The sequence below is a fragment of the Lampetra fluviatilis genome, chromosome 6 (assembly GCF_964198595.1).
Source record: "Lampetra fluviatilis chromosome 6, kcLamFluv1.1, whole genome shotgun sequence".
Taxonomy (NCBI): domain Eukaryota; kingdom Metazoa; phylum Chordata; class Hyperoartia; order Petromyzontiformes; family Petromyzontidae; genus Lampetra; species Lampetra fluviatilis.
This window is the reverse complement of record NC_136280.1, coordinates 5,929,285-5,944,870: the sequence shown is the minus strand read 5'-3', so window position 1 is coordinate 5,944,870 and position 15,586 is coordinate 5,929,285. Positions and strand designations below refer to the sequence as shown.

Sequence of the window (15,586 nt, the reverse complement as noted above, 5' to 3'; positions counted from 1 at the left end):
CAGAAGCTTTAGTCTGCACGCAAGCCAAATGCGTTTAATCAATTACACGAGTGTTGTTCCTTGAGCAACCGTTGGACATGCTCGATGGAGGATTTGATCATTTGAACGTAACACCGTAGACTCGCTTCAACCAGAATGCTGTACCTGCAACTGAAAAATTGTTCTAGAAAACCACGGAGCTTGGTTTGTTCAAGGGTTTTAAACATTTGATTTTATTGTTCAATAGCAATTACCACGATTGAAGGTTACGATCGATTCATGCGATTGTTTAAAAAGTGTAGGATAAATAGTAATTCAGGCAATGTAATTAAAATGTTGTTTTTATTTAAACTGTGATGCCACCTCTAATCCATTTGACAGTCCGTAGTGGGTGCTCGAGCGACAGTTCATACAGGCGTAACATTAATTGAACAATTTTGATGTGTTGCGTTTCGGTATTTACACAAAGTTAGTAATTTTACAGCCTCCTGACTGAAGGTGAAATTATTCAAAACACTCCACCCCCCACTGCCCTTACCTATAGTGCAAATTACTTGTTGGGCCATTCCAAGCGCTCACACATCCTTGGGATGAAATTAGCCAGCCTCCAAAAGGGGGTGTTCTACAGAAAGGTGGATGCTGCCAGATCCCATACAAAACGTGCCGCGGGGGGGGGGGGGGGTGGTGCAGGAAATCCGCGGACTCCATTCCCGAACTTTATGCATCTGGGTTTAAAGCAGGAGACGAAAGTGGGTTCGCCACCCCACCAAGGAAGTATGTATTTGTACATGGGCGGGTGTAAATAACTTACAAAACATAAAACCTGGGAGCGTGGGGGGTAAGGTCGGGGTACTCCAACATTTATTAACGGGACACCCTCAAAATAACAGCTTCGCGGTTCAATCACTATCTCAATCCAAAATTTCTTCGCAAAACCACAATCAAGGGCAATGTGTTGCACACCTCTTGAGGACAAGGCAATAAGCATGGTGCTTACATCTGCAACTCAAAATAATCGTGAGTCGTGCATATTATCCATAAGTGTTTTTTTTTGGTTAGAACGCGTAAATATAAGTTTTTGTTTAACCCACTACCCCACGATCTAACCCGAAAACCTGGGACCCATATGGAAACTGTCAGTTCTCCAGTATTAATTCTACAAATGACTGCCTTAAAAATGCATGATTTCACGTACATTTATTTGTGCAATTGGACATAATCGTGCGTTACTTTGCATTGGGAATATCTTTACGGGAATGAGAACATGTTTTGTGTGCTTGTATCGATGAATGCGTGCTAGCGGGGGGGGGGGGATATTTGAATGCAATTGTGCATGCGTCTGTCCTTGCGATAGTGCACGTGTCCGTGCGCGTGAGAAGTGTGGGCCCTGAGTAATGACAGACTTAAGGCTGGTCCCAATCTCACCCCCCCCCCCCCCACCAAAGTTCTCCTAACTTAGGCAGTTTGTTTTATTGCTCCCCTCGGTAAATCAGTTAGGCCAAGTGTTAGCTTACACAATTTTGTCAATTGCACAAATCGTTTTGTACTAAAACCACAGGGTTATGTTATGCTACCTTCAGTCGGATGTAACACCCCTTTTCTGCACACGCCTCTGCCTCGTTGTAACCTTGCCAGAGGATTAAGCAGTAATGAATAGAAAACGGTATATTCTACTTTGAGCGAAGGAATTTTGATTAAGTTTTGCCACTGTTTGGTTTGCTGCACTAAATGTGTTGGTACATCAGTATTTTCTCTTCATTGCTTCACAATGCCAAGTATGTGCTGCCTTGGTCCTGCTCTTTTTTTTTTTACTCACCGTCATGCGTTAATTTCTGTAAGTTTTGCAATAAAGGAGAATACAATCTTCATAATAAAAGGCCAACATGCCAGTGCCGAGTTTAAATAAATGCACACCGTTGTGGCCAACTTCTTACAGTGGAAAGTTGCCAAACGAAACTCAACAAAGTCGTCAGACCTTTCACTACAAAATAACTAAGTAATGTAGTAAACTGAACATCATCAAGAAGAGTAATTGGACGCAACGTCGCTTTTAATTACCCCAAATTGTGACCTCTAAACAGCAAGTATACTTAATCGTTTAGTGCAGGGGGGAATAATTCCACGCAAAAGTTAAGAAATGAAATGTGTAACATGCTGACATCCGTTGAACAATCAGCAGAGCTATCGTCGTCTTTTTCTGCAACCTCCACCTGTTCCTCTCGCTAGCCTGAAACACAGATAAACAAACAGTTGGTTAACCATTACAGCTTTATATTCTTGCTTCTTTCAGTAAAGTCACGTAGAAGGGAAAGTTTTAAATACAAATTAATTCCAGCTTTGTTATGTTGTGATGGCGACATCTTATAACAAGACGAGGCAACCTCTGCCAGCAGGGGCACGTGTGATTTTGTGTTTAATTCTCTGCAAACAGCAGCTAATCCTACAAGGAATAATTCTAACATTCTATTTGTATTACACCAGGCACCATCACACCGACACACAGGTACAACATTCCTCTTATAACAGTGAAATATTAATTCACACACTTTTAATGGGAAAACGTTAAATGAAGTGAAAACATTTTGAGACTTATTACTTGCTGGGTTTATTCCACAAAGTGGAAATAAGCACTCATTAAAAGTAGAAGAAATCCAGCAAGTCATGTGTTACCTTGTGCAGTTTGTGAAGCTAAAGTGGTGTTCTTTACAATGACAACACAGCTCCACAACTTTCAAAAAGCAAATACTTTTCCCTGCTAATCAGCTACTAGAAATTATAATTGTTTATTATTCACTGTATATTACTACTCTGACAACTTTTAAACACGAATACAGGGTTGTCCATGAAGTCCCTATCTATTTTAAATGGTATATCTTTCATTTCAGGACCCTATGAATATGAATGTACAAGAACGCGTAATAGGGGTAAAAATTTTCCGGAGTAGCTTAATGAACGTTTTCCAAATTTCTGGATTGGACGCAGCGGCAACTGGCCCTGGGACAGCTCCATCTCCGGATTTAACCCCTTCGGATTTTCGTTGCATGGAACTTTATCCAGTCGGAGGTGTATCAAACAGATCGGCAAGATCTGATGAGAGTGGCACAGTTACAAAAATAATAACTCGACAGATGCTGCAAATTGTATTCCGCAATGCAGCTGACAAATTAGCCGTGCAGAGATATTTATGGTGCTCGTGTAGAATCCAATGCTTAAGTGTTATTAATAAATATACCTCTGATCATATTATTGCATAATTTACCCTAAACGGCTTTGATTTCAATAAAATAGGGACTTTATGACACCCCTGTAAAGCAATTAAAATGTCCACTATACAAGACATGAATCTGCAAAAATGCATACCCCTCCAGCAAAGGGAAATGCAAACTGCCAATCAGGTGCAATAACACCTAAGTGGGTCATACTAAAGCCATGACACCGTTTGAACATCAAAAGAAAATGGGCTTACCTTCGATAGAAAAGTCTGAAAAATCTAAGTTCAAATCACTGTCTCTTAAAGTCGCATATGCCTTGGCATCTTTAGACTCCGCAGTCCGATTCTTTTCAGGCTCAATCCATGCATATTCTTCAATTGAAAATGCCTCTATGCTCGCACTATCTTCTTCAAGATTACTATCTTCCGTCTCCTGTAAAAAAAAATATGATTGTATCAGTCGATTTATCAAATGTGTATAAAGTTATAAAACGGTGCTTAGGATAATACCATAACTCTAATGATGGTATTTATTTCTCAAAAAAAGTCTTAGATTCAGACAGTTCTGTATGAGGATGTTTGGTCAGGTACCTTTTAAAGGAGCATTATATACAGACCCACACCATACCATAAGCAACAGAGAATGATCCCCTGCATAGCATGATAGACTGCTGGGACAAAAATGCCTTTGACTCGCACCTATTAAGATTGGTACAGTGCAAGAGAGGGTGGTGTGGCCAGCACGACACCCAACAGTCTTTGTTTCCAAGTACTTGTATTCAGGGAGATTACATGGAATGGATGCACCTTGGATGCTGTACCCGAATGATTTAAGTTAAAAATGTTCACATTAGGTTGATATTAAATTGAGAACCTATCACAGTGCTTTCATTAAGAACATGTTCTTCAAGAGAGCAATCAAACCTGAGCAATTGAAGTACTTCTGGATTCATTTACCCTTCGAATAGAACTCATTTTTAAATCGTACGATAATGGAGCAAGTGTGAGTTTGTCCGTTACTGTGTCCGGATTTTTTTAAGCACATGTTTTGAAACGCAAAAATGTTAAACATTTTTATTCAATAAAATGTTGATTTTGTATTTTTTTGTCAGAAAAAAAGTTTTTTCAAATTTAGAAAAAAAATACAGGTGGTCTGCAGTTCACGACACACATTTACATTTATACAATGCCTTTATACATGGATTTAGGACACAAAAACTTAATTTACAAATGCATATTCTGGTATGACTCCAAACACATTTGAACAGTGATGGGTCTTCCTGTGTTATGTCGTAGAAAGTCAGTGAGTTTTGTTTTAACTCTCAAAAGGATCAGGTCACTTTAGCAGAGGAAGACGACAAAGGTCACTGCCAACTGGGCTGAGACAACTAACGGTCTACAGCTGAATACCGTTGTAATAATGAACAGCTTTCAACATACGAATACAGGATCTCAATGTCAGCTCAAAATTTGGACGTTGGAGCCCACTCGACCACAAAATCTCACTTTAATTTAATAAATAAAAATTGACAATATTCCCCACTTACCTACTTTAATAAATGTAATTACATATTAAATTAGGTACTCATGCTGAACATATTTACTGAGATTAACTTGATTTGAAGCCTTCGTGACTGCAGGAATCCATACTCTTTGGTTATTTCGGTAAAGTCACGTAGGTCGAAAAATAATAGATCACGACGTTTCGATCGCAACACAAGCAATCGTCATCAGGTGACACCAACACAGCAGGAGAACTGCTGACTTGTTTACTGAAATATAATACTATTAGAGAGGAATATTTAATTATAAATTAGTCTGCAGATAACCTTTAAATATGGCATATATGCACAATAACTACCAGCGTAAAAATTACAATTCAACACCTTTATGCTTACTAAACTATTATATTATCGGAGAGTTAGACAAGAAGACACTAGCTGAAGTTATTTACAGGAACAAAATATATTCTTGGTTCTTTCGGTAAAGTCACGTAGATAGAAAATAGCATTAAAAGAATAAAATAAAATTTTAACTAAAAATAAAAAATAATGGGTCTTTAAAATGTTTTTTTCTCTTCTCTCCGCCTGATGAAGACCGCTTGTGTTGCGTTCGCAACGTCGTGGGTATTTGCTTTCATTATTTTAATTTTATTTTAAATATAATTTAATTTAATTTTTTAATTGTGTTTTTTTTGCTTTTATTATTTTCAATTCATTATTTTTTAATGAAATTTTATTTTGATTTTATATCTATGTGTCTTTACCGAAAGAAACAAGAATATGAATTCCTGCAGTCAGGAAAGTTAAGTCAGGAACAAAATATATTTTATGGAAATGAAATTGTAGAAGGCATACATATAAATTAGGAAAATATTAACCATCTACAATTTTCTGAAAAAGATGTCATGACCAGTTCGAATGTAACAGGAAAACATGTAAGACCTTAACAAAGTTTGCCAAGTTAGGCTCAAGATAAATGAGCAAAATAAAAGTTTGCCAATAAATTGGAGATTTCTGTCAGAAGGACCACTGGAAAAACACCAAAAAAAAATTGTAAACACCTAAATGTAGAGAAAGATTAATAAATGAGGCCCATGACAGAAGGTTGAGTTCTTTGGAAAACTGAACTTAATAAATGATTTTTTTTTTTACTATTGTATACAGGCAAGCCTTGCCAAGCATGGGGCATGTAGAACGCCAATTCGTTATAGCGCTCTTTGTCCTGGAGAAAGTGTTCACTAAAAAAAACAAGAATATCCAAAAATATAAACAGCTCTTACAAGTGAGAACACGCAGCAGTGCTGACGGAAGAGACAAAATATTTGTCATAACATAACTAAGGAAACTCATCCTAGGACCTGTTTTCAAAAGTGTATTTGCTCCACATGTCTATTAGCACTGAAGGAAGGTGCAAATAGAGAATATGGGCCATTGTTTCATCATCGATGCATATACTGCTTTTGGATATTCCATGTGTTTACAAACAAGTGCCTTATGGCTTGAACAAACCTCGTTTGCAGACAAAGAGTTCCCATGAACTGTTGCTTGTATGGGAGTCGAAGCATTACTTTGTCTGTAAATGAAAAAAAAGTACCTTAATATAAAATCAAGGTGCAGTCAAAACATTGTTGCATTTCATTTAAAACATGCAATGGATGTGAAAAATTTAAAAATAAAAGTCCAGTCATTCCAGCAATAATACAATCATGACATTCACCTTTTTAGCATACCAAAAGTTTCTCATTCATTTCATCTCCATATTATATTAGTGACACTTTAATAAATTAAGCATGCTTTTGGTGCTCTACACGTGAATCAGCGTTAAATATTTAACACTGGGGAAAATGCGGTAAGCACCGTGGGGTTAACAGCATGAACCTATCATCCTGGTCCTCCCCCAACCTCTTTTCAAGAACCTTGCACCGACTGGCACATGACATGGAGTTATGCTACAATATACATGTGTCAGGGTAAAAAAATATTTCCATGATCAACATTAATAACTTATAATTTAACGTTTAAAAAAACGAATTCAACCTGTCAGCATTACTAATGCAGTATATTTAACACGTAGGCTTTCGCGACCAATATATCCCCAAAAACCTATATTTTGGATAATGCATTGCCTTAAAGCTTTCGTGACTGCAGGAATTCATATTCTTGGGTCTTTTGGTAAAGGCACGTAGATAGGTTAAATGAAAATAACAAAATAACAAAAAACTACGACGTTTCGATCGCAACACAGGCAATCGTCATGTAATTAATGTATTACCCTGACACATGTATATTGTAGCATAACTCCATGCCATGTGGTTTATTGACCATGACGATTGCTTGTGTTCCGATCGAAACGTTGTCGTTTTTTGTTATTTTGTCATTTTCTTTGAACTTATCTACATGACTTTACCGAAAGACCCAAGAATATGGATAATGCAGTACATGGTTTGACCTAGGGCAGGGGGTCAGGAACATTCTGCTCCGGAGCCACATGCAGCTCTTTAAGGACTGCTTCACGACGTTATTAAGGACCACCAGCTCTACATAGAGGGGGTTTTTTGTTCCTAATGATAACAAAAACGGCTCGTTATTTTAGTTGCCGACCCCTGACCTAATGGTAATCTTAAATAGAGCACCTTTTTATTGGACTTTTCAAAATTGCAGACGTAGCCTCTTCTACGTCATCGTTGTAATCATCATCGTCATCGCCATCACTTTCCAGAATCCTTCTGTAAAGTAAAAGCAAAGTTAACGCACACCGAAAATACTCAGAATGTCAAATACTGTTGATATGCAAAAGAAAAAAACAATTCCAACCTTCTTGGTTCTTTCGGTAAAGTCACCGACAGACCTGGTTTTCACCTGAAGACGGCTGCTTGCGTTGTGGCCGAAATGTCGTGAGAATTATTTTATTATGTTTTATATTTATTATTTTATTACTTCCCTTCTACGTGACTTTACCGAAAGAACCAAGAAGATGAATCCCTGCAGTCACGAAAGCTTTAAATCGAAATTCCAACCTTGTTTTGGTCCTTTTGACAATAACGATGCTATCGTCATCATGTTTGGATTCAGAACTAAATGGTCCTTGGCTCTGTCCAGAAAAAGGCAGCTCCGAAGCTGCATCCGCACTCTGAATGTCATTCTCCACATCGGACAGCGAACTTGCAAAGCTTGTCAAAAATGATTGGGAATTTTCCATCATGGAGTTAATGTCAGTATCGTGATTGACGTCGCCAGTGGTACGCTCTAAAAAAGAAAACACACGTGAGAATAACATTTCATTCCAAATATTAGTAACAAGACCTCAAGTACTATTTTTTTTTACATTGATGTAATTATTTTATAAAAAATTAAGAGAATTAGTCTCCCTGAAAAAATGAGGTATTCTTGATCAATAGATTAGTTGTACTTAGAATATTAAACGAATAACTTTGTTTCACTTTTTTTTTTATTATCAATAGCAGTACGTTCGAATTATTACTCGATTTTACAGGAGACCTCAGCGAGCAGTTGATTAGGGAGGATTTTAACTTTAAAACATTATTTTGTTGTGTGGTGTAAACAAATAAGCATGAAAATGGGTATGCACATGAAATTGGCCGTAATAGTATGCTGCACCAAGCAATATATTAAAATTTTCCTCCTCGCAAATTCTAGGTGTAGCTGTAGGAAGCACAGCAACCCATTACATACAACACAAATTGAAACAGATTCTTACACACACCATTCGAAGAGTGCGAGCAAAATAAACTGTTATCAATTTATGTATCAATTTAGGACTCCGAGAATATTCTCAGAAAATGTACCTTACACAAAGCATGTTTTTATCGGTACCTGGAGAAACATCCACAGCACTTTCCTCCTCTCCTTCTTCCTCCTCCTCCTCACTCTCATCAAGGACAAGATTAAATGCAATTGCCGAGGAAGAAACTGAGCTGCGAGGTGTGTTTTCCAGAGTCTCAGACATAAGCCGGTTCACTTGCAGGCCCATTAGCTGCTGAAAAGGGGACTCATTCTCATCCTCCAACAAAGAAGAAACAAGTCCAAGGCTGTGAATGTCTTTTGGCACTTTCACGTTGAAACCCTGGTTAAAGTTTGGCGTTTTCTCCGTTGAAAATTTATCATCTAATTGCATTGGTTTTAATGAGCACGGCTCATCATCAACAGAAGTAGCGGAACCATTTTTCCGAGACCCGCAATCGCTAACAGAAGATTCTAAGTCTTTGCTTGGATAGCTCACGACATCAGCACTCGTGTCAATAGCTGGTGATTCCGCCACATTTCCTCGGTGGCATGGGTGGAGATTATTTTCATCTGGAAGGGGAATTCACAAACATGGATTTAATAGACCTAGTGAAATAAATTAATACAATTAATGCTTTCAACTACTTTAAAATCATTGGTTGACATGACCGATAGAAATGAAAATAGAAATAGTCACCTTTGCATACATCGTTTGACAACTGCATCTTCATTATTGGAGAATCTTCATCTTCAGAAGAGACTTCCAAAGCTTTGCCAAACTAAACACAATTAAACACAAAAGTATTACCTATGCACCTTTCTAAATGCACTTCTAAATAATAATCCGACAACTAAAATTGCTAATTAACTCGCATGTCTTCCCCAGACAAGTGATTATACATTCAAATAGAGTACATTTTCCTTTTAGAAAATGTTATTAACAAAAATGTTGAATTGTATTACTTGTGCATTTGCACCATTGCAAACATTTTATTAGCAATAAGTTGTCTAAATGTTACTCAAGTTAATATACATTTAATATGGTGGGCTGTTAATTTACATAGTTGGGAAGCTAATCTCAGTTGATGCATCTCTACACTTCTTCTAAATAGGCACTGTCAAAGATTGTACCTGGTCAGAATCTAAGATCTTGCAGACGGACAGATTAGATGACACGGAGCGCCGTCGATTTAATTTGAAGGAAAGCTCAGCTGCCAAAACCTGAATGAAAACATTAAAAATATTACGCAAATAATACAAGTTGTCATTGTGTTAAGGGCATTGTTACACCACGAATGAATATACAGAGATTTTGGATATTCCATGTGTTTACGAAGAAATGGCTTATTGGTTTGAACAAACCTCGCACGCAGGCAAAGAGTTCCCATGAACATTTGCTCGTGTGGGAGTCGAAGTGTGGCTTCGTCTGTAAATGGGAAAAAAGTACCTTAACATCGGGTCAAGCTGCAGTCAAAACAATGTTTAGTTTAATTTAAAACACGCAAAAAATACGTCTAAAATTTTTGATGTAAAAAAAGCCCAGCGAAATTAGAGCAAGAATAAAAGTGACATTCACATTAAGCGCACCAAGTGTCTCAATGATTTCAAATGCATATATCATTTCGACACTTACTAAAATAAAGACGTTTTATTTTCTGGTACTGTTATGTATTTAACAGTGGGAGAACATGGTGGCACTGTGGTTAGCACACTCCATTTATAACCCAGAAATTCAAGTTCAATCACTGGCCATGGCTACTATTAGTAAGGTGTAATACCTGAACCAATCTTGTCCCTGCCAAACCCCTTTGGTAACCCTTTACTGACCACCATGGTGAATGAAGTATGAGCCATAACCCACATGGACACGACATGGGGTTGTTATTTCCGGATTTGAAAATCAAGGAGATGTGAGAAAACGCAGGATTTCCCTACAACAGTACAATATTAATGTTTCTTGGTAACATGAATTCTTTAAAAAAGGTCCATTTTAATAACTCACAATTTTACTTTTTCAAAAATAAAAAATCCAACCTGTCAGCAACTACCTAGTGCTGTACATGGTTTGACCCAAGGTAATCTAAAAAGAGCACCTTTTTTCACGATTTGTCAAGAATGCAGATATAACCTCTTGTACGTCATCATCCTCATCATCATCATCGCTACTTTCCAGAATCCTGTGAAAGAAAAGCAAGGTTAAATGGACATGTAAAAATATTAAGGGTGACAAACATAATTTTTAAATGCAAAGGGAAAAAAAGACAATTCCAACCTTATTCGTGTCTTTTTAACAAAAACTATATTATCTTCATCTTCATGTCTGGATTCAGAACTAAATGACGCTTTGCTGTGTCCAGCCAAACGCAGCTCCGAAGCGACACTTTGGATGTCACTCTCCACATGGGACAGCGAGTTGGCATGGCTTTTGACTGATTGGGACTCCTCCTCTATCATGGAGATAGAGTTGATTTCAGTATCACAATGAACATCTCCAGTGGTATGTGCTAAAAAAAACACGCAAGAGAATTACATTCTGTTCCACATATTCGTAATAAGATGTCAAGTAAAAGTTTATTTTATATTAATATTCATTGTGAAAATCATTTGTACATGATATAAGCTTCCTGAAGAGATAACATATTCCTACACAAAGCATGTAATAATTTGTACCTGGAGAAACATCCACAGCATTTTCCTCCTCCTTCTCTTCCTCCTCACTTTCATCAAGGATGAGGTTAAATGCGCTTGCTGGGGAAGCAAAAGAGCTTTTGTTAGGGGTTTTCCTATCAAGTCCCCAAACAAGCAGTTTCACGTGCAGGTCCATTAACTGAGAAGGGGACTCATTCTCATCCTCCAACAAAAGCAGAAACAAGTCTAGGGCTGCATGTTTTTTTTGGCACTTTCACATTAGTACCCTGGTTAAAGTTTAACGTGCTCCCAGGTTTAAAAATAATGGAATTGCATTGGTTTCAATGAGCATTTATTATAACCAATACAAGTATTTAACGAATTTTTCTGAGACGATCATCATTACACCCATAGTTAAGAGAGACCGTAGTACTCCCAATACAAGATAATAAATACATCAAACAACAAATGAGGTTCAACTTGAAGCACACAACAAACCTTCAACTTCTATGGTGGACTTTTTAGAAAGCGCTCCGATATTTGAGATGTTCGGATTCGCCAGGTCAGCCTGCCAGACAACACACAGGCTCAAAGTCTCAATGATGTCCCTTTTCAACTGATATACAAAAAATATCGATTTAAACCCCTACATTATTCCAAACAATTGCAAAAAATGATTTTTATTGTATTTTATTTACTGGCTCTGCATTGAAACAAATAAAAATGTGCATTGAAATAACGTCCCATTAGCACGGTTGGCTACATTCAATGCGAACTAAGTTTGACACAAAAAATATATATCATTGTCAGCTACTTTACAAAGTTGATGATGCATAAAGGTCTCTCAGTTTCCAACATTTTATCCAACTAATTACATTTTCATAAAATGCATCTGCAATATTCTTATATTAGTTACTATCCCTTATAGCACACCTCTGGATCCATGATTGCATTGTTGGTTTACTAACCTCATCCTCCAAAGTCAAGTCCACCATATCCTGGCTGATTACAATAACATCATTTTCTTCCTGCTTGTGGCTTGGCTCCTTCAGAGATTCATAAGATCCCATTTCATCCTCAAACTCTGTTAAGATAAAATACGGTGTCATTAATAACATTTCAAATAAAAGCTGTTTGTCAGTCGTGCATCCATGGGACTAAGATCATTGCATTTAGCCACAATAAAAACACATTCCTGCGGAGGGAGCTGGTAGGAACGTTGGGTTGCTCGGTCAATGGCCAGGGTCAACGGCGGCGTGGTGTATACCGCAAATATGCCCGACTGTGAGGGCGGGCACAAGCCGGCGTGAGTAGGTTAAACGTTGAGTTTCATAAGGGCACCACGGGGTGACCAGCCCCTCCCCACCCAGCCCCAAACCCTCCCCACCAGCCCCTCCCCACTCTCCCCTCCCCACCTCTCCCATTTGCACGACAGACAGACACAATAATCCCCTATGGGCTGGTGTAACCAGGAGGTTCCTACCAGTATAATGTGTTGGACAATAGTGCAACTGGACAAGAAGAACCAAGGACTTACCTGGTTCAGGTTTTGGTTTTTTTTTTCTGGTACTATCCTTGCTTGTTCCTTGATATGTGTCCAGGCCTCGTGGCGGTTCAGTACCTGCCAGAATTTGCTTGCGGAACTGCTGGTTCACTTCTGATTCTGCTGCCATAATCTCCTGTGCCTTGCGCACCTGTTCCGTGACCAAGATGAACAAACGACACAGTCACACAATAGTGCATTTGATAAGGTCATGCCCTTCTGACGGCGTTATTTTTTAAATCGGCCAAATTCATTGGCTCCTTTGAAAAAAATATCCAAAGTGTATTCCACATGGCAATCAATGCATGCTCTTAAGAGTGTCTCCCTCTCTACGAGAGAGTTACACCACCAAGAAGGCTGGGTTCAAACCAAATAAAAGATGCTGTGACAAAGTGTTTACATTTCGCATTGCGTGTTGAAGTAGGCTATGAGCAGAAATTAAACAAGGCTGTGGCCTGTGCAGACCTGTCTGCCAACTATGACACCGTCTGGCAAAAAGGCCTCCTGCTGACGCTCTAAGCTACTGCACTGGGAGCAGAAAATGCGAGGGCAATGCTGTCCAACTGCATGTTCCATGTCCGAAGAGCACACTAAACGTGCATTTCTATGGGAGGAGGATCACCCACGTGATAAGCCATTTCGTTGAGCTATCATTTGTGGCCAGGTCGCTTCTGAAAAAGAGCTACATAGCTCAGTGGGCCTTACCTGCAAATATTATACTTTAGTTTAAATACTCTCCAGCTAAGCACTGCGCAGCAGTTTGGGGAAGCAGTTTGCACATGAACCTCATCGATACCCAGCTGAACAGAAGCGAGAATGCCACGTTGCAAGAATACAAAAAGGCCATTACAAACACAACACTACCCATCCACAAAGACCTTGCCCGCCTGCCACCACCGAGGATAAAATCATGCCAACCAACAGACAACAGCAGAGGCCCTTGCTGGCATCAAAACCAAAATGAATATCCTTCGGCTGAACCTCCTAGCTTCACACTATCCCAGCGGCAGTCGGTGATCATTAAAATCGCATTAGGACTTCCCATGGATGATGTAAACATGTGATGCAAAAGTGGCGATTAAAAGACAATCAGCACACTACTTTTGTCAAATCTCGAACAATGGAACATATCGTTAACAGTTGCCCCTTGCATTATATTTCCCTGCATGATAACCAAAGTTAACTTTGTATACGACGATGTTCCTGACTTTCTATCAAAACTTGATCCCATCTGAGTAAATGTTGCTATTTACATCTGACAGAAGAATTACATATCCTGTAAAAATTATTTTGTAGTTTGCCTTGAATAGGTAAATGTACAGTCATTGTATTTACCATTTTAGGAAAATTATATTCTCACCTGATACTTAAAGAAATTATTTTTTATTTCATCACAAAACAGCAACAAGGCCTCCCTCACTTCAAGTGGGATGAAAGTACCAAGGCCTTACCCGTTTCTCAATGTAGTCCGCACCTGCTTCTTCCACATTCTCAGCATTCGTTTCTTCACAGGAGTACATAAGATCATGATCGGAGATCCCAAACATGTCTTTAAAACAAAGAAAAGAAAAAAGCATGTGATTAAAAAAATACACCATCAAAAACCAATAGCATATTTTGGATTTATGGTATTAATTTTGAAAAGTTAATGATTGTAAAAAAACCCTACTTATTCAATCAACATTCAGCAGCAAAGCTGCAAGAGCCAGTTTATAAAATCTTTATTTCATAGAGTTAAAATAATAATTAAATATTGTTCATTTTCCCCTCCCAAATTTTGCATTTAATGCTTGTAAAAAACAGGTAATTTCATAAATGTGTAAGTTTGCTACATGTAATACATAAAATATGAATTTATTTCCACTGCTGAGCCCCACTGAGCAAGTATTTTTACAAAGACGACCATAATCCAAAGTGCAAACAACATGAGCAAAAACTAAAAATATATACATGAAATGCCAAAATCGAATGCAAACAAGCGTTTAAAAACGAATTTAAGTGTCAAAAATCTTGTCCCAGACATATGTAAATATGCAGCCTCAGACAGGGCTTGGTTACAGCATTAGAAATTGTGGCAGAGGTAAACCTATAATAGGGCCTTAACATACGCTCAAGATAAATGCAGAATATTAAGATTATGAGGACATTCCAATATGTGGGTGCTGTGCAAGGCCCTGAGAGCCAGTCTGAGTTCTCGACCTGGGAATGGTCAAAAGGAATTCAAGTGCATCTAATGTTGAGGATTTGTTTTGAATGGATGAAGAATGTCAGTTACACAATGAGCCGATCTGGATTTAAGAACATTGTAGATGAAGATCAGCCAGTGTCGATATCTATGCAACTCCGAGTTACATCAGCTGAAGCAAATAGCTCCGTGATGAGTTATATAAGGGGACTCCTAGAGCTGAATGGGAAAAAAAAACCCATTAACGTATTAAGGGGTGTTTGAAGCGGATCTGTGGGCTACAATCGCAGTAATCAAGCAGAGGTGGGATGGTAGCTTCAACAACCGAGTCCTGAAAAGAAAGCAGTGCTTAGTTCTGGAGAAAAAACTATTTAGCATTTACTTTTTTTAAACATTGTCAATGTGAGTTGAAGGTAAGGGAAATAAATAGCATATTCACAAAACACTTGTGGATCGTAACCTTTGTTAGAAATGAGTGTAAATGTATCGCATTATTCCAAGTTATGTTTGTGCCGAATAAACTGTCGTGAATGTCAAGGATTCGTTTGATCATCCATTTTTCCCACAATTTACACCATGCCGCTAATGAGCATTGCTAAGATGGGCCAAACCAAGTGCATTCTCAATGTGCACTGCTCCATTCGTTTTCATGCACATTACAATATCAGAGCGAGAATGTTCAAGGTCACATGTAACAAAAATATTTCTATAAAGAATTAGCACCTTTGTTTATACATCTTTAGCTTACACAAATATCAGGATTGGTTAAATTACCTATAGAGTAAAACATCTCA

At 38.2% G+C, this 15,586-nt stretch overlaps 1 protein-coding gene across 1 annotated transcript in view; it reads right to left on the bottom strand.

The window, feature by feature from the left end:
- Nucleotides 1-215: 215 nt before the first annotated feature.
- The window catches only part of ERCC6L (ERCC excision repair 6 like, spindle assembly checkpoint helicase), a 28,880-nt gene continuing 13,509 nt past the window's right edge, over nt 216-15,586 (bottom strand). The window contains exons 18-33 of the mRNA XM_078857605.1: nt 14,059-14,156; nt 12,602-12,758; nt 12,033-12,148; nt 11,563-11,632; nt 11,107-11,184; nt 10,709-10,940; nt 10,530-10,613; nt 9,799-9,862; nt 9,568-9,657; nt 9,134-9,215; nt 8,527-9,006; nt 7,710-7,938; nt 7,326-7,418; nt 6,202-6,265; nt 3,446-3,623; nt 216-2,206 (exon numbers count right to left, since the gene is read on the bottom strand). Coding sequence (XP_078713731.1) covers nt 2,202-2,206; nt 3,446-3,623; nt 6,202-6,265; nt 7,326-7,418; nt 7,710-7,938; nt 8,527-9,006; nt 9,134-9,215; nt 9,568-9,657; nt 9,799-9,862; nt 10,530-10,613; nt 10,709-10,940; nt 11,107-11,184; nt 11,563-11,632; nt 12,033-12,148; nt 12,602-12,758; nt 14,059-14,156 — 2,120 coding nt within the window. The 3' untranslated portion in view covers nt 216-2,201. The remainder of the gene's footprint in view (nt 2,207-3,445; nt 3,624-6,201; nt 6,266-7,325; nt 7,419-7,709; nt 7,939-8,526; nt 9,007-9,133; nt 9,216-9,567; nt 9,658-9,798; nt 9,863-10,529; nt 10,614-10,708; nt 10,941-11,106; nt 11,185-11,562; nt 11,633-12,032; nt 12,149-12,601; nt 12,759-14,058; nt 14,157-15,586) is intronic.